Source organism: Grampus griseus (genome assembly GCF_964374135.1).
Source record: "Grampus griseus genome assembly, chromosome: 2".
In the NCBI taxonomy this organism is placed as follows: Eukaryota; Metazoa; Chordata; class Mammalia; order Artiodactyla; family Delphinidae; genus Grampus; species Grampus griseus.
The window spans coordinates 37063630-37087130 of NC_139018.1; the positions used below are offsets into that span (position 1 = coordinate 37063630).

The 23501-nt window shown below is 38.3% G+C and overlaps 1 protein-coding gene across 2 annotated transcripts; it reads right to left on the reverse strand.

Annotated features, from left to right (window-relative positions):
• Positions 1 to 326: 326 nt before the first annotated feature.
• ZBTB1 (zinc finger and BTB domain containing 1) lies at positions 327 to 23395 on the reverse strand. 2 transcript variants are annotated; one of them, XM_082648431.1, is made up of 3 exons: positions 23109 to 23395; positions 7730 to 9645; positions 327 to 463 (listed from the first exon to the last, which is right to left on the reverse strand). In XM_082648431.1, exons 2-3 carry the CDS (start codon positions 9625 to 9627, stop codon positions 427 to 429), a joined length of 1935 nt encoding a protein of 644 aa, XP_082504557.1. In that variant the 5' UTR covers positions 9628 to 9645; positions 23109 to 23395; the 3' UTR covers positions 327 to 426. The 2 variants fall into 2 exon arrangements, with proteins under 2 accessions (XP_082504557.1, XP_082504556.1); XM_082648430.1 differs by lacking the exon at positions 327 to 463 and having other exon boundaries at positions 6452 to 9645.
• Positions 23396 to 23501: the final 106 nt, after the last annotated feature.

Below are 23501 nucleotides of genomic sequence, written 5' to 3' on the forward strand. Positions count from 1 at the left end.
CATTTAAGTTTAGAGTTATATGCGTTTACACAGATATGTGATTACCTCACTTTATAATGTATTTATAGTAGCCTAGCAAGCCCTTTTCTTTTAGGAGGGATTCTTGAAGAAAATTAGTATATAGAGTTTTATTTTAGTGTAGCTTTAACCACTGATGTTGTATGAATATTCTAGTTACTTTTCTTTAGCTGATTTTTCACAAATAACAGGAGAGTCACCATGAATCGATTTTGTCACAACAAAGTGATCCCAAAGTAATCTTTACTGAGTTTTCTTGGATCCTTGCAACTGGAACTTTTGGGGTTGATGAGGTTTGTCAGAAGACAGAAAAGATGCTGTCACTTCAGATCTGATATTCCTGGGTCTGGACTTAAAGATTATCTGTTGAAGATTGATTCTTGCCCATGTCCTCTCCAAATTCAGATCTCACTTCTCCAGAGGTTTAGAAGGCCCTATTTGACCACTGCCACACAGAAAAAGACAAAACTCAAGAAAAATAATATTACAAGTTGACTGCTCTACAAGATACAACATAATTCTTAGGTCAGAATTTCATGACTTTTGGCACCAGGCCAGCACACTGTTACTAGAATAAAAAATGGGAGCAAAAGCACAGATCCTAGAACTTAGATCTATTTAATTTATTCCCCAATGTAACTCACTGTACCCTTTAAATATAAGGTGTTCTTTTTACCAATATAATTTTTCAGCTATTGGGGCACCTTTTTTTTTTTTTCTTACGTGAGCTAGAACAGGTAGGGCTCATAAAGATGTAACAGAAAGATAGGAGGGCAGCCAGGTGGAGGAAAGTAGGGAGGAAGGAAGCAGTTAAAAATTGTTTACTTAAAAAAAAAAAGAAGTGTTTTCTTTCAACTAAAATAATTTTACAATGAACTTGTTAATAGCAAATCTCTGAATGAAACATAGATCTAACAAGTTCGTATTCTTTTTACTGAGTGCCTTCAGCCATCAAGCTAACATTGTTCTTTTTCAATGTAAAGTGTTTTACACTCTGCAAATGAAAATAAAGTACACACATACACACACACACACACACACACACACACATACACGAGGAAGAACTTTCCTTCAAATTCCTAAGCTGCCCCAGTGATTCTGGGTAGAATTATATTTTTCACAGCAATGATTTGCCCTAATTTTGTAAAAAGGAAATTGTCTCTTAAATATTTTTCTCCACATCAGGGAACACATAAGCATTTGAAAGAAACGATGACTTTCATAATCTGGATGTTTATATTTCTGTCATCTAAAAATGAGTTCTGCTGATTCTGATTGGTATAAGCAACTGGTTGAAGTAGAATAAAAACAACATAGTAACTTTTAAAATAAAGCTTAACTGGGATTTCATAAGCTGTCTACCTAACTATTCCTTTCTCAAATAGGTAAGTACAGAGTTATGCAAATTTTCTCAGATAAAATTATTAATATTCCTGACTCATGAAATCATGTCTTTTACATTTGTGTCATCCTTTGGCCCTAGAGTTTCCTGTAATCTTTACTTATTACAGTGGTGATTAGTACACTGATACATTTAATTCAGAGCCAAACACTGAATTGTAATCTTCACACCATCCTTTTTATCAGCAAATGAGTAAGATGATGAGTAAAATTATAAATGGCTTCCTGCCCACTAGTGATCTGTGTTGGATTCTGATAGAAAGGATGAACAATTCTGCCACTAATAATGGACCTCAATGATTTGGTTCTCCTAAAAATAGTAAGAGAGCAACTTATATGGATTTAACTTCTTAATGCTAAAGTCAACTAAGCACATGCATGTAAGTGGTATTAAATTGGTTCAAAATTAGCATGAATTTATAAGCCGCTATTGTCATTTAGTTAATATTTATATTTACCAATATTTATAGACACAAACATTCTAAACCCTTGCACTTTTGCCTCTTACCCGCATATAAATTTATAAGTGGCTAAATTTCACCTGGTCTTATTATGAGACTCTGCCCATGTTACCAAGGAATAGGTCCTTGAGTTTGATAGAAGGCAATGAAAGTGGGCCACCTAAGTGATCATATAAATATTATCTATGGAATCTTCACCATTTATTCTTCTATTTTCACTTCAAAAAAAATAACATTTGGCAGTTGGTAGAGAGATCATTAAAGTAGTAGACTTAACATAGTAATAGTAAAACCTATTGTATATGTTTTAGAAATCAGGCAATAGATGCATGAAATTAAAATCAGATTAGATTGGGAGGGGCGTTGTTTCACTTAAACCATTAGGCTATTCATTGCTTAAAGGTTTGCTGCTAGGTTAGGGTGGATATTCAACTGTTGTTTCCTGAAATTTCATTTCTTTTACAAGTAACATTGTTAAGTTTACACTAGAAATACATAGGTATTTTTGGTAAATTGAATTATAAATGGCTAGAATAACCAACTTTTATTTTTAGGCAAACTTAGATTGCTCTATAAACTTTAATCAATTACAATATGGTAATTAAGTATTTTGTTTTGTTTTTTAGCCAAACAAATGAAAAATTTCTTATCCACATCATCTGTTAAGGCAAAAAGAGGAAAACTGATTACTCTGGGGTCCTGATTTTTTGCGGGAAGATTTTCAAATGATTTGAGTTAGTCTACTTATCAGTCTCATAACTGATAAAAGGAAATGGTGCCTGGTGGGAGAGATTAAAACATAAAGATCGGGAATAGGGAAAACAGAGGGGCAAAAAGTCACAGAGGTAGAAATATAGAAGTTGAACTCAAATTAGTTTTTAGTTGAGCACCTATCATGGGCCCAGAAAAATGGCTGATATACCACTTAATGTTTTAAGTTTAAATAAAGGAAAATTAAAACATAAGAGTATTTAGTAATTATTTCTAAAGATCATTCTGAATGATCCGCTCAAATACAAATGTTTTGTTTCTGACTGGTGTATTTTCACATTATTCAACATGTTCATTAGGTACCCACTATTACCAGCTATCTTACTAAGCGCAGTAGATGACAGATGATGAACAAGGAGCACAGAGTCTCATAGAAGCTTTGTCACATGTGATACTGAGCTGAAAAGGCCTTTCTTTGTACTTTTTGTTAGGTGGAATATGTAGCTTAGTGGTTAAGTAGGAATGTAGAATCAAATAGGCCTAGTTTCAAATTCCAGCTCTAGTATTTAGTTTCTGTGTGATCTTAGGAAAAATACTCAGTGTCTCTGAACCTCAGTCTCCCATCTGGAAAATTAGAATACTTACCTCATAAGGCTGTGAGGATTAATTAAAATTAATCTGTAAAGCGTTTAGCAGAGTACAAAGAGTGCTAATGAAATGGATGATGGGATTACTGAGAGCCCTGGGATGGGTGGTTCATAGGTTTCCAAATCCGGGCCACAGCTTCAAGTTCTTAACACCAACTCTAACTCTACTTGCTTCAGTTCCCTGGCATTCACCCTGTCACCCCATTTACTGCACCTCAGGTATCAGGAGATGGGAGACATTCCACAAGGATATGTTCCCACAGTGCCTTTTGGTACCCTGGGATCTTAGGCATTATCAATGCTAGGGTGCCTTTAGAGCACAGGTTTGTATCGCTGAGAAGCATATGTTACAAAGGAGGTGGTGGTGGTGAGGAACTGATCAAAGTAGATTAATGGCAAAAAAAAGAAATGTGTAACTCATAAAACCCATTTAGAATTAATATACCAAATTGCTTTATTCTCAACTATGCGTGCACATACACACTCAGGTTTTCTCTTCTGGTTGGTACTAATTTAGTGTTTTGTTAACAACAATGACAAGTTTTATGTTTAACTTAACTGTTAGACTAGTTCTTTGGGGAATTTTCCAGAGATCTATTAAATACAGAAGTTCCTTAACTAGTGATATAGAGGAACAGGTATTGTTTAATCAATGAGGAAGTTGCCAACCACCATGAGCCTCTCTTCCCACTTGTTTTAGAATATAAACTTTGGTATATTATCTCACATATTTATGCATATCCTTGGCATGTTCATAAAATTTGTTTCATTAGGCATTCTGTAGCTCTAATTGAATTAGTTTAGTCAAATTGTTTGAACCTATCAAATAACTTCCATTCTACTCACCTCACCTAGAAAACTTCAAATGTTTATTTTTTTATTCAATTTTTATACCTTGTTGATATTTTTGTTCTCAACTACAGTACTTAAGTACGATTTTTACTTAGTCTATTATTTTTCCTTTTAATTGGTGCTGACTACTCTAGAAAGCTCTGTCCTTATTTTATTTTTTTGCGGTACACGGGCCTCTCACTGTTGTGGCCTCTCCCGTTGCGGAGCACAGGCTCCGGACGCGCAGGCTCAGCGGCCATGGCTCACGGGCCCAGCCGCTCCATGGCATGTGGGATCTTCCCGGACCGGGGCACGAACCCGTGTCCCCTGCATCGGCAGGCGGACTCTCAACCACTGCGCCACCAGGGAAGACCTGTCCTTATTTTAATTCTTTAATTTTTATATCTAGCCCCTGGAATCCTTATGTTCTTTTTTCTAATTTTTGTTCATACTCAAACTTCATGCATTAAAAATTAGCCATGTACCATTTTACTCACGTGAGTCATTTCTCTGAATATTTTTACTTTAAAAATATGGGAGAGATTAAGACAAATTTCTGAGTTGTAATCCACTACTGCTTTAGTTGTGCTTTATTAATCTCTCAGATTCTTAGTCTTGTTTACTAAAAAGTTATAAACATCTGAGCTGCACTGTAATTGGTGCCGAGCTTGTTAAGCACTGACTCCATTCCTCCAGGATTTCTGTTGGAGTAGAAAAGGCCCTTTAAGCAAGACTGTATGTGAGACAAAAAGAGAAACAAGATTCCACATACATCTATCTAGATTTCCCCTTCATTTTCAGATTTGGAGGCTAATCACACAAATTATAAAGGCAGGAGGAGGAGGCAACTTCCACAACCTTGATTCATTGCCTTCACAGCACTGGAAGGCAAGAAGCAATAGTAAGTAGGTACAGCTCTGTAGCTCCACCGCGGGAGAGAGAGGAAAGAAGTGAGAGGAAACAGGGCTGGAGAGAGGTGTTGGATAGTTTTAATTCCCCCTAGTTTTAAAAGGCAAGTAGTCTTTAAATGAACTCTTTGCCTTAATAAGGAAAATTGTACATTATACTCAAAGAAGCTTGTGCTGCTGTAGCTAGTTGCAAAACAAAACAAAAGGTGTGTGTGTCCTGTAACATGAAACTGGGAGAAAACACATCGTGAGGTATGGCTTTCTGAAACTATAAACACCTCAGTTATGTAAAATTAGAGATTATGTTTAATGTTTATATATTTGCTTGCTAATTCTTGGCTGTTAGTATGTGTCTAAAACTAAACCCCCTTTCCTAATGGATTAAACAATCCTTTTTACAGAGTGGTAGTATTTAGAAAGACCCCTGTTCTTTAATGGTGGGAAAGCCATTGCAATAGAGGTTTTGAAGAGGGTCATGGAAAAAAGCGGTCCCAAAGAAAATGATGTCCGCTAAGATGGTATATAGTTTGGAAATTTGTTTTGAGTCGATATTCTCTCTTTACTCTCTGATGGTCTCTGGGTTAGTTACAGAACTCTTATTAGGTTCCTATCAGTAATATATATACCATATTTCATTTAAAGTTGTATTTCAGATCTAATTACTTGATAAACTATTGTATCCAAGACTAAGATGAATCAATTTTCTTGCTTTTTCTACAATATGGCTTTTAAAAAATTCCTGATTTCTCATTTATCTTTTTGTGTATTTCCCCCATCTCTACTTGTTCTAATACTGCATGGCTCCTGTACTGTTTCAATTCTTAACACCTCAACATTTCCCCACAAATCTCTGAGCTCACACTCTTTCAACTAAACCTATGCTAGTCAATATGTCTCTCAATTCTCTTGGCAACTTGTTCTTTTATGCAAATTGTATACAAAAATATGACTTGCATATCTTAAAAATGTGATGTAAACAAAAAGAACAATACCGTTAAATTACTGTTCATAATCACAAAATTATACTTTTAAATACAGGAGTTATTTAAAATCCCTTTCATTATGAGAAGGGCATTATAATGCAAATATAGGAGTTATTTAAAATCCCTTTCATTATGAGAAGGGCATTATAATGCAAGTAATTCACATTAAAAGGCATTCTATTCAACAGATATGTTGATTGGTGGGCCAGTTTTGCCAGTATTTTAATTCACATGTAATTCGTGTAGACCCTGTGTCAGCAACAACTAACAGTAATACTACTTTATCTTAAAAATGATAAACTATTTCCACTTATATGTTCTGTGATTATTTTACGGTTCTCAAATTTTAGTCCTTTACAGAAAAAAAAATAAAGCATGTTGATAAACTGCAATTTGCCATAACACATTCTCTCCAAATCTTAGTATAAAACACAAGACATGATTTTTGCACACTCTACTTTGATAGAACAACCAGATTTGTAATTGATTTCTTTATTTTATTAGATTTGTCAATATACATGGCAGCTTTCTCAAATCTCAAAGTTCCAAAAGTATGTCATTTTAAAGGTGAAAAATCATTTTCCTTTAGATGTCATATTCCTAGAAAGCTATTAAAGTCTATTTATAAACAAAAATAATTCATAAACTAACACACTTTAGAAATCAGAATATTTTAAATTATTTTAAATGAATACAAGATATGCCTTTTTAATTAACTATCATAGTTAAATTTAATATCACAAAACAAAATGACTTGTCCCCACTAATTTCTCAAGTGGGGTAAAGTCATTGGGTTTTACACTTAATATAAGTTTTAAATGTGATTATTAAATGATAATATTTTATCAATTATAGGAAATATTCATTTATAGGAATTTCCTTAGGTTCATCAATCTTTTTAGGCCAAGTTTGAGCCCATGTCAACCTTCAAGGTTAGATTCAGTGCACCTAACCTGCCTATTAAGTTGTCAATTTAAGAATACGAATTTCATTGATAAGACAGGGAATAAACAGTGGCTAAATCACTGTTCAACTTCCAAAAAAAAAAAAAAAAAGCTACAGTGAATGGGATAGTTTCAAATAACTAATTATTTAAAACAAACAATTTTTTAAAAAAATTTAAACAGGAACGGCCAATGATGTTGGGTTTAAAATTTCACAGGGTAACTTTAGAAAAAAAAAAACACATAAAAATAGTGAAGTCATCACCTTATTGATAAAAAAACTAAACTTTAATAGTCACTGAAGGGGTAACAACCACTTGTAGTCTACATTTAAAAGTAATTTTAATCATAGCTAAAACAAACTAAAAACAAAGAATTCTATTAAAAATAACAAAAATGATAAACATTTAATAACACCTAAAATGTAGATACTTAAGATCCTAAACAAAAAATATTAAAGGTAAAGGGCCTTAAAATTTTTTTCAACAATTCATCTTATAAATTCATTTTCTAAATAGCTCATATCCTTTGCTTTGGTGTTTTGTCTCCTATCAGCTAAACATTATACAGTAGAAAATCACTTATGTTCTTTTCAAATGCTTGGCATTATAATGTGATCTCATATCTTTCCTCAAATTAAACTTTGCTCCACATATTCCACATGTATACAGGTGAACATCCATGTGCTGTTCCAACTGTTCATTATTTGGGAATATCTGAAAGCAGACCTGGCATATAGTCTCACCAGCAGATAAATGAGAAATCATATGCCGTACATGGTCATGTTTTCTGAAGTTGCCTTGATCACAAATGGAACAGACATACCTGGCCATGCCTTTGTGCATATCATTGTGGAGTCGCAACTGACGTTCCCTTAAAAACTGCTTTCCACATGTCTGACAAACAAACTGCTTTTCCTTGGTGTGAACAGTATAGTGTTCTCTTAAGTGACACCGCTGATAAAATCCTTTCCCACACAGATTACAAAAATGCTTTCGTCTGTGATCCCTTTCATTCTCTTCCATGATGGCACTCTTGAACATGTCTTGGTCTAGGCAGCTAGACATATGTTCAACCACTAGATTTTCAGTTTCAAAACGCTGGCCACAATTAGGACATCGAAAAGGACAGGCAGAATGTTTAAATAACTGCTTTTTTTGGATATTGTTTATCTGGAAATGATTGTCCCTAAAATCATCCAACATTTCAACAAACATATCCCTGATTTCAGACTGTTCGTCAGGATTCTCTTCCATGTCCATCTTCTCCTCAGTACTTCCTAACCCGTTCATTGTCAGGTCTTGGGGCTCTCCACATCTCTGGGCATGTTCCTGAAGCTGTCTACCCTTCACAAGTATTTGTCCACATTTGCCACATGCACAGATATTTTCGATGTGTTTGGCTAAGTAATGAGATGACAGGTCCTCCTCAGTTATTGTGAGCCCACACAACTCACAGGATGCGTTTTCAGTATCCTCTTGTACTGGACTGCTGTTGTTAGGGGGCCTCATATTTTCTAAACCACCTCTTTCATCAGTGTTTATTGACATCCGAGGTTTCAGAGCTTTCCTCCCACTTTTCTTAATACTGACATCTTCTTCAACATAGTATCTATAAAATGGCTCTTCAGGTTCATCTTCTAATTCATCATTGTCAGTGGACTCATTACAGTCTTTATCAGTCACTTTAATAATGTTAAAGTCTTTCAGTTCATCTGTAGGGATATCCTCTGGTTCCATCTTGATAATGATTCTTTTCCTCTCAGCAGCTCTGCTTTTTTCTTCACTGGCTAGTTCAGACTCCACTGTGCTACTTTTTCTGCTTCCAGTGGTTGAAGTTGAGTCATCAGCAGCCTGGCTTGTGTCTCCTCTGTATTTGTCCGTCTGTGCAGAAAATGTTTTAGAAGAATCCTTTTCAACAAATTCAGCTTTGATATTACTGTCTTTTCCATCTCTAATATCCACTATTCTGTGATAGGATCTTGTATTTTGGTATGAATGTCTGTTAGCACAGGTTAGCACATGCTCATCTAGTAACTTCTCACAGCTAAAGCCAAATCCACAACTATCACAGGTAAAACTCCGTCCAAAGCGTCGTGAGACACGTTCTTTTGGAGTAGATAATTTGGACACAGAACTCTTCTTACATACATCAAATAATGGTTCAGGAAAATTACCTAATTGCAAAGACTCTTCATCAGGCTCTCTATTATGTGGTGTATTTACTGTTGAACTTGGCTCTGCACACCATCTATTGGCTTCACTGCCATTTCTAGCCACAGTGTCTTCATACATTCTTACCCCAAATATCATTTTGCTGTTCTGGTTGCTAGAAGCAGAAGATGAACATTTTGAACTAGAACAATCTGCATCCTGTATGTCTTCTAAACAGTCAGGAACATTATACAGCTGTAGGTAGTTCATTGCCACTTTAAACTGCTCAAAACTGGAAGGAGCTGTCATAATTTTTCCTAAATACATAAACTGCAAAATAAGATCAAAACACTCGGCACTAATTTTCATGTTGCTGAGATTCAGCTGTGCAGTACTATGCTGATGATTCATGAAAAACATTCTAAAATAGGAGCTACAGGCAGCTAGAACTGCTTTGTGTGCTTGAAAGTAAATGTCATCAATTGCAATACAACAGTCACAGAGGAAACCCCATTCCCTTTGGTTGTTTAGCTGCTGAAGGACGTAGCTGCTGTGGCTGGGCTTTGCCATCTTCTATTAATTAGAGACCTATGTAAAACAAAAATATTAAAGTCAGACAGGATATCAGAAAAGCACTTAAAAAAAAGAATAATTTTGATCATGACCTGTGACTTGTGTGAATTTACTATTACAATCAAGGTATGGCTAGCTTTCCAGTCTAATGTAGTAAAGAGCAATAACATATACCTGAATCATTTTTAAAACTTGAAGGTGAAGATACCCAGCCATTTATTCAAGCATCTCGTTTTTATTTTAAGAAATACAAGCAAAGGTATCAAAAGCAAAAACCATACAGTTTTGGTTTCATTACGCCTTTAGGGAAAAAATGTATACGAAATTTGAAAGGAAAAAAGACACTAGTTTAAAAGTACTTGAAGGATACAAACAATGAAAGTTAAATAAAATAGCAATTTAAACTGAAAGTTAGTAATTCAGTCTCAGAGTATTAAAAACTTCTTAGATGATAGATATAAAGGAATGATTGCTCATCCTTAAGGGTGATATGGGTATTCTGGTTGTGTTAAAAGCATCCTTATCTTTTAGATACACAGACTGCTGTATTTATTGATGAAATATCTAAAATATGCTTGCAAATAATCCAGTGGGGTGGGTGTGGGGGCTATAGATGATACAAAACAGGCCATGTGTTGAGAACTATTGACGCTGGGAGGCAGATATAGTTCTATTTTTGCATGGTTGAAAATTTCCTTAGAAAAATTCTATTTACAAAAGCTTATTAGATTACATGGAAATGGCACCAAGCAAATAGGTTTGATCAATGCTCCTCTCTTTTCTTGATTACTGGAGAGGCAATAATTCTATAGAGTCAGAGTATCTGTCTTATATTGCTTGGCTTGCACTTTACAGTATAAAGGACAGTGGATCTATTTGGGAAGGAGATATCTATCCTTAGATTGTAAATTTTTCTTCACTTTTCAATCATTAAAAAAAGAATACAAAAGTAACACACGTTCATTGAAAAAAACTGAAACATAAAAGTACATAGAATAAAAACACACCTTAGGTTGCACACCTCTTTCCAGAGGTAACCTCTCCAATTGTATATCTTCAAATGTTTATGCTATACCTACAGAGTCAACAGCTATTGAGTACCTACTACGTGCCAGGCACATAGTTTTGCTTTTGTTGTTGTTTTTGTTTTTTACCTAAATGGTATTGTACTGTATACACCTTTCTGCAACCAGTTTTCTTCACTTATCAACACATAAATATTTTTAATGTATGGAGCTGACAATGAATAAAGAGAGGAGAGGAGAATATTAAAAGCACTGTAAGTCCTATTACATTACAAAGCGAAAATAAGATCAAATTTTAGCCTTAATTTTTAATCTGTACACATAATACTTCAGATTCTATCATCTACTCAAAAACAAGTTCTTACACAATTTGACTGAGCATAAGAAGAACATTTAACAAGCTGTTCAGAGAAATAAAACGTTCACTCTTCAGTCCACAAACCCTTCATTCCCTACAGTAGAAATTAAAAGATTATCTAACTTTACTAACTTCCACTTGTTTTTTATAAACTGTTTGTTCCAGATCACATGTGGATGACATACCCCTTTCCCCGACTACCTAAGGCCACTCTGCCTCCTTCTTCCTGCCTGAAGACAGGGTAACACAGTAGGCATGGGCACCTGGTGAAATGAAGGTGGCTTTTAATGAGACCTGCTGCCTTCCTAAACTTGCAACCTCTAGGCCTTTTCTGTAAGCCAAATCAAGTATTTCAAGAAGGTACAATATTTCAACCTTGTGTAACTCAGATATCTGTACTAGAATTGAAGAGTCATGCTCAGTATGTACCCATATACAAAATGCAATGTATGCGCAGATCTTTATCAATGTGTCATTTATAACTTGTAATGCCTCACAATAAGGTAGTTGTAAGTAAACCAAGGTAAATCTACTTCTTAAAATTCATCATCATGTGGCCTTTATGAAAATTATATTTATGAATGAAGGCTGTAGAAGAAAATAAGAAAAGTTTTCAGGATGGAAAGTCAAGTAAATAAACACAGGCTATGAAATTATGTAACGATTACAATTACATAAAACAAATCCAAACAACAAAACCTTATTCAAAGGGTTAAAACACACACACACACACACACACACACACACACACACACACACACACACAGAAAAATACTGACCCCAAGCCCATTTTATGCAGGATGAGATTTCTAGGTCTATAGACATTTTACAGGATTCAGAGAGACCTTTAATGAAAAAAGAGGTAGAGGGATAGATATTATCTCAATTTTTTTTCCCTAGTAATAAGAGTTGTTCAAAAATGAAACGAACTCATCTAGAGGATAATGAGTGCCCCGTGTAGAAGCAGGGATGAAATATTGTTGCGGACAGTATGGTACAGTGAAAAGCGCACAGGCTTTGGATCAGACAGGCCTGAGTTCCAACCTAGCTTTGCCACCTTAGGTAACTTGTTTGTCCTCATTGACTCCAAGTTTCCTGAACTGTCAAAGTGGGGATAATAATACCTCAAAAAAGTGGCATGGACATATATACACCACCAAATGTAAGAGAGCTAGTGGGAAGCAGCCGCATAGCACAGCTGTACGGTGATCAGCTTGGTGCTTTGTGACCACCTACAGGGGTGGGATAGGGAGGGTGAGAGGGAGACACAAGAGGGAGGGGATATGGGGATATGTGTATATGTATAGCTGATTCACTTTGTTATACAGCAGAAACTAACACACCATTGTAAAGCAATTATACTCCAATAAAGATGTTAAATAATAATACCTCAAAAAGCATATCAGACATTAAGGTTCACAGGAGCAATGTGTAAACTGGCACATGATAATTAATGGAAGTAACACTGGCAATTGTGACAGTGGTGACGCTTCCTTAAGCGTAGGAGGTAAGTTTGACGAGATAATCTTACGGTTTCCTTCCATATAAGAGTCCAGCAGTATGAAAGCCAATAGTTTATCTGTTAAAACTTTCAGGTTTTAAATGCCCTGTGGTTGAAATAATGACAAGAAGAGCTTAAAAGTTCCAAGGACCCTTCTAATCTAAAGGAAAAGCAGTTTTATGGTCAGCAACCAAAATTAATGCAGCTACATAGAAGACCGATATGATAGACACATCTGTAGCTATAGTCATAATTCAATTAGATTAGTGAACATACATTCTGTATTAACATAAACAAGACACTAAAGCATATAAGAGCATCAACAGCATTTTAACACACATTTATTAATTCAACAAACATTTGTTGAGTATTTTAGTGTACCAGGCACTGTATAAAGTACTGAGAATCAGCAATAGCATAGGTATTCTATAATCTCAAGGATACCTCACTGAGGGGAATTTTAACTTGTTCTAGACGAGTGACTTCATTGAACGTGTACTCAGCAGAGTGCCTACTCTGTACGTGAAGGCACTGTGCTGTGGTGGAGAGAACAGGGCTCCGGGTCAGACACACCCGAGTATGAATCCCACTGCCTCCACATCCCTCTGTATTTCTATCTTCGCCTCATATGGCTGGAAGCTGAACAAGTACCTTTTTGTCAAAAATTAATGCTAACACTACAGCTCCTAGGCTGACCTAAAACTGTAGTTTCTCCAATGTTATTATGCAAATGCCCAAGTTCTGAGTAAAGTGGATTTTAGGGAGAGTAACTTTTAATAGCAATCATTCACACATTGTACCAACAACTCTGTTCTTGTTACACCTCATTCAGAAAAGTTTTAAGAAGGCTTAATAACAGCAAAACAAAAACAAATAAACAAAAAGGCGGGAGGTGGAATCATGGGTGAAGGATCTAAATTCCTGTGAGACTTTTAGCTTGTTATGTCTTGAGAATAATTTTTGCATTAAAATGTTTATATTTCACTCACTTTTATTAATTAAATAATAATTTCATTCAAATTCCAAAAGAGGTTTGCTCTCTTCAATTTTTAAAATATCCTTAATAATGCTACCCAAAATACTTAGTGAACTTTGTTATAGTAAAGCTTGTTACCTGTTTTTAATAACTGCTTATATTTCAATTCTTGTTTTTATAATGGCATTGTGTGATTGCTTTTGTTTGTGTTACTAGCTACATCACTGGTAGAACAAGTTTGTACAGCTAGAAGTTCTTCAAGGGCTGGGGTTGAGAGCAGAAACTTCAAACGTGATCCAAAGCCAGGGGTTCTCCTAAGGCTAGGATACCCAGTGTGGATGCAGTTCTCCAGAGGAATAAGGAGGTAGGTGATGCAAAAAAGTTTACACTGAATTTAAAAAATTTTAGTTTGAAAAAGTTTAACCAGCTCATCTCAAATTCAAAAACAGCTACCAAACACATTAAGAATATTCAGTAATTTAGATATTCATAGGCTTTTAGAGCTTAGAGATCTAATCTAGTCCAACATGCTTATTTCATAGAAGGACAAAGATGTTGTGCTGTTAAACAATGTATCAAGGGTTAACTGTGGTAAAGTATTATAGGTACTAGGATTCCTGCCCACCCAGCTGGGTACTAACCACTGAACTGTGGTTACTACATGCTCCTTGGTATCATGCAGTGTACCCCCATATGTAAAGAACAGTCAGCAAGGACTGGGCATGAGTCCTTACCATAGCGTTTGTTAAGGCCCTTGCACAAGAAACTACGCCCTCTGAACTCTATCTGTAATGTGGTTATACCTGTATATGCACATCTAGTCTCACTCAGTAGACATGTTCCCTAAATTATACTCTGTAAGCTGTTTCAGTAAATTTCTCACTGACACTGTAAGGTTTCAGAAATACTTTTCCTTCTTTGCTAAGTCTCTTAAATGGAAAAAAAGTTTTGCTGGACGTTTCTTTTGCCTTAGCCTTAGTGAAATGATAATTTAAGGGTCTATAAATAAGCATATAAAGTGAATGAAGAAGCAACTTAAAGGAATTTTTGAGTGACTCCTTCCATAAGGTAAAAAACCACCCTCTGCGTCCCAGACTTGCATTATCAAGGACATTCCCGAGAACTATTTGCATAGCCTCAGTGAGTCTACAGTTCAGCGTCCCAATCTCTGAACTACTAACAATTACCTCCAGGTCTCAAGGGACATTTAAGTACCTACATTCATTTCCTCGTACCTATTTCTATGTCTTATATGACTGAATGTATATATATATATGGATTTAACCTGTGGGCTATAGACTAGCTTCTTAAGAAGCTTGAAAGGTAGTGAAAGGATTCTCCCCTGTTTATAAATCAGAGTATCAGAATGTATTGAACACCTACAATGTTCCCAACATGGCATAAAGCATTGAGGTGGAGAAGGATGGTATACAGTAGAGCTAATTACATATGAGGGATTACATTTTATACCAAGAAACGATTTGAGAAAAATTAAGTACTGAATTATATTGAATAAAGTTCAGTATGCATTTAGAAAAGGCATGAATTGTACTAGAACAGTAGTGGGCTTTAGGAAGGATTTGAGTGAAGTCTTGATGAATGAGTAGAAGAAAGAAAAAGAGAAAGTGGTGTGGGGAAGGCATTTCAGGTATCTGTATTGGTATGTACGTAAAAAATTGGGGAGGGTACACAGCAGCATAAACAAAAGCTTGGAAATGTAATGGGAGGGAAGGTAAATTTGTTTTACTGGCCTTAGTACCAATGTGCCAGGACCTAGTCTAAGCAGGTGTGTGTGTGTGTGTGTGTGTGTGTGTGTGTGTGTGTGTGATATCTGCTTAGATTAGAGCCTGGCGCATCAATAGTAAGATATATATACATATATATACACATATATATGTATATATATAGTGTATTATATATAAAACGTGTATGTATGCATGTAAATATGTGTATCATGTTATCATTTAATCCTCATAACAAACTCTACAAAGTACGTACTGTTTTAAGATCCATTTCCAGATAAGAAAACAGAACACAATGTTATATAACCTTCCTAAGGCCACAGAGGACTGGGTGAGATTAGAACACAAGCAATATGACTCTTGAGCGTGAGATCATAGCCTTAACGACTTTGCCACCTATAAAAATAAGGTCACCTTGGCAAAATTCTTTCCTAGAATTCCATTTTCTAGGGTATACAGTGTTCCAATCTCTAAATTTAAACTTAATTCTTTAGGTTTTCTCCTTGAGATTTCCAGTAAGAACTGGCTGTACAGGCTCCCAAAGATAAAAGGTTTTAATTCCAGGCATTGAAATTGGACAGACATGATCAAGTTTAGAAAATCTTATTCACTTTTCAGAACAAGCATCCTGGCTGATTATTAGACTGCAAATTCAGTCCTTAGTACAGGAAGTTCTGAAATTGTAACTGGGTTATGTTCCAAAACTTTATTTTTAAGTTAGTTATTTGGAACTTGAAACACATATTCCCATAGAAACAAAGCTATAAATGGTGGCTCCATTCTGTGCTCACACCCATTCGGATCTTTAAAAACCCAAATGGAGCTGTGTGTTCATTCGTCCTAACGGTGCTGTAGTAGTACTTGCATCTTTAGGACTAACAGAGGGACTGTACAGCAATGCCTACTACACTCAACTCTCCAGGATGGGGACGAGGCTAAATGGCCTTTGTGTTCCCCGTGCCTAGCACACTGCCCATGTAGTTGGCACTTAATGCATGCTTGTTAAATGAAAGTGTTAAAAAAGAGCCCAGGGAGCAGACACCGATAGATTTGAATACCAGCTCTCCTACTTATTCAGCTATGAATTTTCTTCACCTCTCTAAGCCTGCTTTCCTCATGTATTAAATAGAGATAATCATACTTCTAAACAGAACTCTTGTATAAACTAGAGATGACAAATGTTTGTCTTTTCAATCCAAGAGGAATAGGATTTTTCTTAAACATTAATGTCATCATTGTGAACAAAGTTCACAGAATTTTACCAAGTGATGATCAAGTTCAACCCGCTACGTCATAGATAAGAAAACAAATGGAGGCCCTGAGAGGTTAAGTCACGTACTCAAAGTCATGTCTTGTTTTCGTGGCTGACAGGATGGGACCTTGGTCTCCTCAATCCTGGTCTAGGGCTCTTCCTTCTATTCTAACAGCTGCCCCCATATATAGCAACACCTAGCTGTCTGCTTGCTTCTCTGCATCAATTATGTCTTCCTGAAAAATAGGAGCTGTTCAAATTTGCAAGGGTTGTTTGCACCTGCACAAAATGGCCCGAGGCTGTTATGCTCTTGGAGACTGTAGTTTGTTGGATGGTATTTTTCTGTCTCCCTACTTGTCAGGCCAACAGCTGTCACTTGTAAAAGGTGTGCTGATCTCCTGCTGCCCACCATTTCAATGTTATGAGTTATGAAATTAGACAAAAACTCATTGAAACTGAATCAACATAAATAATTTAATTTTCTGTGAGGATCTAGGGCAGTGTTCTATGCATAAGATAAGGTTTTAATTCATGCACTTTGTTTAATCTATCTTAATTGTTGAGAGGCAACAAATTGCCTTACTCTTTCGCTTCAGGTCAGGCCACTGGATAGCTGGCGTTGTCAACCAAATAACTCTGAATAACTGAGGTGTTACTGTAGTTAAGCTGCTAGGTCTGGGAAATGAATTCATCCACACAGAAAGCAAAGGGAACATAGGGGCTCCTGAAATTTTCCTCTCTTCCTCCAGGAGTGGAAGAGGAAAAGCATTTAATTCAGGCAGTCTAAATGTTGATCTGTTTATCCTAAAGAGACAACATGGCATCTTCTGACCACCAGAGGGCACTGGGGTGAAGAGCAGGCTTCTCTCAGCAAAAAGCAGCTTCACCAGGAAGTCCCTTTTTGCACGTGGCATTCGTATTCTTAGGGTTCATCTTGTGGAACTCCTATCTATTCCAGCATACTCACGCTGTGACTTTGTCTGGGACCCACCTAAAACTGCTCCTCCCCCTTCTCCAGCATGCACCAATCACCCGGGATTCTTGGGAGTCACCTGGGACTTCTTCCTCATAATTAACTATTAAGTCTTGCCAGTTTTCTCACTATTTCTCAAATTTGCCCCTCGATTCCATCTTTACCTTCCCTGTCCTCTGAGGCCTCTATCATTACTCCTGAATTATTACAATAGGCTCCTTAACTGGTCCCTCAAATCCATCCTTCACCCTCAGATGATTCATAAAGAACAAAAATCAGACCCTGTTATTCTGCTTCTGTGGGTCCTTTCACATACCCTCAGACTGAAGAGCAAACTCCTTCCCAAGGGATACAAAAGCCCTCCGTGCCCCCCCATCTAGTCTCCTATGTGGCTACTTCCTGCTTCAAACTTCTGTTCAAGCGGCATAAAACTGCTGGCCACCACCCCATCCTCCGAGCCCATATACTTCATGTATTTCCTACCTCCATTTTTACTCATGCTGATTGGTTCTTCTGTCTGAACCGGCCACATATCTTTTAAGAATCAGTTTATCACCTCCTCCAGAAAGCCTTCTGCAAGACCTCCCTCTCCCACTGTTTTAGGTTTTGATATTACTCTGTGTATTATCTCCTTATTTTGCACTTATTATGCTATTTTTTAAATCATCAGAACAGCAACATAAAGTAGATGTTAAAGCACAGACTAACCAGACTGTCTGGGTTCAAATTCTGGCTCTGTCACTTATTAGGTGTGTGAACTTGAGCAGGTTGCATCCAATCTGTGCCTCAGTTCTCTCATCTGAGAATGGGGATTGTAATCCTTCCTAGGGTTTAGTTACCGTAAGACAGTGTGTCACGGAGCAAGCGCTAAATAAGAATCAGCTACCACAATTATGTGTATGTTGGTATCCCTACTAGACTATGAGCAACTTGAAGGCCAATATTTTGGCTTGTTCGATTCTCTGCAACACAGTGTGTGTACTCAGTAAATGTTGCTGCATGAAAACTGGTGAGGCACGGGGATATGGGGATATATGTATACATAGAGCTGATTCACTTTGTTGTATAGCAGAAACTAACACAACATTATAAAGCAATTATACTCCAATAAAGATATATATATAAAAAAGAAAACTGGGGCTTCCCTGGTGGCGCAGTGGTTGAGAGTCCGCCTGCTGACGCAGGGGGCACGGGTTCGTGCCCCGGTCCGGGAAGATCCCACATGCCGCGGAGCGGCTGGGCCCGTGAGCCATGGCCGCTGAGCCTGTGCGTCCGGAGCCTGTGCTCCGCAATGGGAGAGGCCACGACAGTGAGAGGCCCTCGTAACGCAAAAAAAAAAAAAAAAAAAAAAAGAAAGAAAACTGGTGAGGCAGCTCTAAGATGATGGGAGGGACTACCCAGTTTCCTTCTTTCAGCAAGTCCACACATAATATTTTTTAACTGTACTGTTTCCAATTGTGTAGCTCCAAGTGCTACATTTTTAACTCTAACCAAAATCCTGAAAATTTCACCCTTATGTAATTAAGTCAATGAAACCAATAAAAAGAGTATCATAAAAAGTATGTTCATGCCAAGAAGTTTAACTCCATTTTTAAGTCTTAAATCTATTTAACATTTAAGATTTCCCCTCATCCCAAAGCAACTAACACAGCAAAAGCCTTCATGCTTTCATACATGCTATTCCCTTTGCTTAGAGCCTTTTCAACGTCCAGCTCACTCTCTTCAGGACATTCTTTCTGATTCCAGGGTAAGGCAGATGCCTCTTCTGTGCTTCCTAAACAGTCTATACCTACAACTATAGGGTGAAAAATAATGTATCATCCACACTGGGATGCTATGTCTATCATCACACTCACAGCAGGGATTATAATGATATGGTTCCCCTGCTTTGCTGTAAGCTGCTTGAGATCATGGCACTGTCTTAGTCATTGCTGTATCCCCTGGGCCTCTAACAGTTGCCTGACATTTAGTTGATATTTGATCAGTTTTTGAATGAATAAGTGTTGAAGAAAGCAAGTTTTATATTGCTTATCAATTTTTTGCATTATTTCAATTATGGCAAAGTTTATATAGTAGTCAAAAATCTACAAAGTGATTTCCCATACATTACACAACTGATCCTTATAACAACCCCGAGGTAGGTATCCTTATTATCCTCATTTTGTGAATGAGGAAACAGGTTCAGTGGTTGGTACTCAAGCGCTCATCTTGTAAGATGGGACTCAAACTCTGACCCTTTTCATTCAGAGCCCTAAGTTTCTGTTTTTGTAAACCAGAAAACACTCTTTCTGGCAATGACTATTAACTAACATGTCCCCTTGGACATTCTAAGCCTCCCAGAGTCACCCCATTCTCATAAAGCCCCATATTGCAGGCAGAATGCCCTGCGCTCCCCATCTCCGCTTCCATCTTCTGACTCCCACGGCCCATCAGAGGAAGCCCTCCCCTAATACAAAAGATTTAAAGTGAGGATGGAGCTCTTCAGTTATCTCTAAAAAGGATCGCATGCATCTCACACAGACAACAAACAGAAAATCTGGTTGGCAATTTAATTCTTTCTTTAATTTGCCAATTTTATTTTGCAAATGATTTGTTCCCAACACTCTCAAATAACAAATGCTGTGATTTAACTTCTATGTACTATTTTGGGGATTTGTTTTCAGAACATCAATTACTTCACAGCTTACTCTTCTTGAATATACCAGGCTAAGGAATAAGTGATTCTGTACTCTAAGACTTCTTATACAGATAACTACACATGGCACAATATAAGTATACTTAGAAATCTATCTTAAATATGTACCGTCTCCTTCTAGGCCACATCTGAAAACCACAGTCATTAATCCCCTTCTTTCCTCTAATTTCCTTTCCTTGATGTTTGGTATGCTACCTCTGGATATAGATCAAGAGGGACCTCTCATCCCGTAACAGCACAGGGATTATCTTGGCAGTGGCCTTAATGGCAAGTATACCCACTCCTTCCCAACTATAGATTATGAAACTCTTTACAAATGTGAGGGTTTTGTTTTGTTTTGTTTTAATGAGTTTGGCAAGTATAAATCAACCCATCAAATGCTTGACACCAACATTAACATTATAAGTGTGAGAACTAGCCCACCAAGCTACAGTAAGTACTTCGTAAGGACAAACCTACAATAGCAGCCCTGTTGTATTTAAGCTCTCACGTCTGCTACTTAATCATAGAATTTTAAATAAGCCCAATGCAAAACATTCCCTTTCCTCTACCTGGACAATTCTCACCAACCTGAGCAGTGAATAGAGAACATGAGCCCATGAATCATCACGGCCATCCCTAGCCAGGGTGAGGCACACACAGCAGCACAGTATGACCAAATGTTGCTTTCTCTCATTTTAAACAAGAAATTGACTGTTAACAGAGATTACCTCTGGGGAGTGGGAGTCAGAAATGACTTTCATTTTTGTTTTTTATCTACTTCGGTATAGGTTGAATTTTTACAAAGAGCTTGAATTTTATATAAAAGCATTTCCATTCTGAGAAAAAAAGAGACACTCATCCCTTTTAATTTGGTTCCCATAAGAGTATAAGAATAATGTCAATATTTTATGGTAAGAGATACCAGCACAAGAAGAAAAAATCAGGAGAAAAAAAATCCTATAGACACCAAAATGACCTCTCAAGCAAATATATCTCAATTTTTTTCAAATATATCTCAATTCTTTTTTGGAAGACAACAGATTGTGGCTTAAAAGTAAAAATCTATGGAAAATTTTCTGCATTTTTATCCCAAATAGTTTCCTCCCCTTTAGGGCCAGAAGCTTAATAGCAAAGGCTTAGCACTTTTCCTGGATGGAAGAGAGGCCTGAAAGCAGGCACTTCTTTTCTCTTGCACATTAGAATGGCTGTCCTGCAAGGAACACAGAAATACCCTTAAAAAGCTCCATGGACTATACATTTCCCGGAGCCTGGCAAAAGAGGAGAATGCGGAAACAGTACAAAAATTTAGCTGTGTTAAAGCGAAATCAAACACAAGGTCAACAGCAAGTGGCTGAGACTGTGCTCTGCCCTGCTAAGGTCCTGGTTAAATACGGTTTCTCTTTTCTCCGACAATGATGCAACCAGGGCTCCCCACTGCCTCCAATTTAGGCCGTGTTGGGGTAGGAAGAATAGAAAGGCTTCAGGTAAGATTGCTCAACGTGAGTTATTTCTCTATACCATGAAAGTTTGGTCGTAATGGAGAAATCTGCTTTTAAAATGAATGTAAGATGCTGATTGAAAGCTCTACTTGCAGACTCATTATTTTATCAATCTTTGGGAAAGCACTGCACCTCCACTATACTTCAATTTTCTCTGTTTAAGATGAGGAAGCCCCATCTAGCTTCCAAATACGTTCAGTTATTATTGAGACTTTATTAGATATCCAGCAAGTGATTCAAAAGGAGTTTTGAGGTTCTGATGGCCAGCCATCATTCAAGCTTCATCGTTTTGTATTCCAAGTGTCCTCATCATATCCATTTGCAATGACAAAATTTCATAATTTCAAAGGAGCGGGTGGTGATTGCTTTGGAGTTATCATGAGAACTGCATCCTTCACCAAATCTGCTCCAGAGTGCCTTGAACTTCAGCTCAAGAGACTGATTCTAAGTCTCAGAAAGCCTGGGACCACTTCTTGGGATCGAGTGTCAAAGGGAAAATTGTTCCTGGCATAGTTTTCCTGCCGTGATACATACTGCATGGAAATATACTTAGGCCAATAAATAAACTGCGTGTACCTACCACGCTGAAGCTTGATTTAGGAATATTATTACACACAGACAAATTCCATACTGTCCCCAGAAAACATCAAGGACTTTCATCAACATCTCTCTGACGCTCCCAATTTGGAAAATGTCATGTCAACCTTTCAGATCACGCAGACGCGCTGCTTAGGTAGGAAGGGAGACTGGGAGGGTGGCTGAGCTCAGACCCAAACCTACATATTTTATTGGTAACAACTCCTGATCTACATCCAACACATTTACCGAACACTAACAGAACTTCTAGCAAGCGCCCACCACTGGAAGCGAAAGCACTCTCTTCCCAAGAAACAGATCTTTCCACCGAAAATCCCCAAACCCGAGACCTACCACTTTTTACTGAACAAAAAGCCTGTGTGCCGGGAGGGAGTGGGAAAAACCGTGGCAAGAATTTGCACGGCTCTTACGCCTCCTCCCTCGGAGCGCGCCCAAGTCTGCGGCCTCGGGCTCCGGGACACTTCCCCTCCCACCCGCCAAGGAGCTGCGGCTGTAAGTTGAGAGAAGCGGGCTCTGGGCACGTCAATCAACCGGGTCCTCCCGCCTCCCGTCTACACCTCCCCTCCCCCCTCAAAAAAATAAAGGCAGAGAAAGAAAGGAAAAAGAAGGTAACTAATTTGGGAACTAGTCTCCGTGGGGGCTTCGCCTCCGACCCAGGGAGGCCACACGTCCCCGACCAGGCGCGCCGGTGGGCGGCGGGATCAAGCAGGCGGCCCAGCAGCCACCCGTGGCCGGGTCCTCGCCGCGCGCCCGCCGCGCTCCGGCTCCCCGCACTGGTCGGCGCCGCTCCGGCCCCGCACTCCGCCAAGCCCGCTGCCCGCCGCCTTCCGGCCCGGGCCAAAGTTGCGCAAATAGCCCCACAACTGGCAAATACTCACCGGCCGCAGCAGGAACCGGGGCTGCGGAGATTTTAGGGAGTTTAAGGCAAATCGGCCACGGGAAAGGCGGGCGGAGGCAGAAGGGCCGAGAGCTGCAGTGGCGGCGGCGCGCGGAGCTCGGGCTGGGCTGCGCGGAGAGGCTCTGGCTCTGCCAGGGACTGTGCTGCAACAAAGGACTTCCGCTGCCGCACAGCCGCGCCTGCCGCACCGCACTGAGCCGGCCCCGCTTACGCGGCGACTCCGGGTCTGCCCACCAGTTCGCTGCGGCGTCCGCCAGCCTTCCCCTCCCTCTCGACCGCCCACCCACTCCGCCGCTGGCTGCTAGGGGCACCCGCGGTCGCCTGTTTGTTGCAACAAGTTTCTGCGTCGGGCTCCGAGGAGGCTGGCGCAACC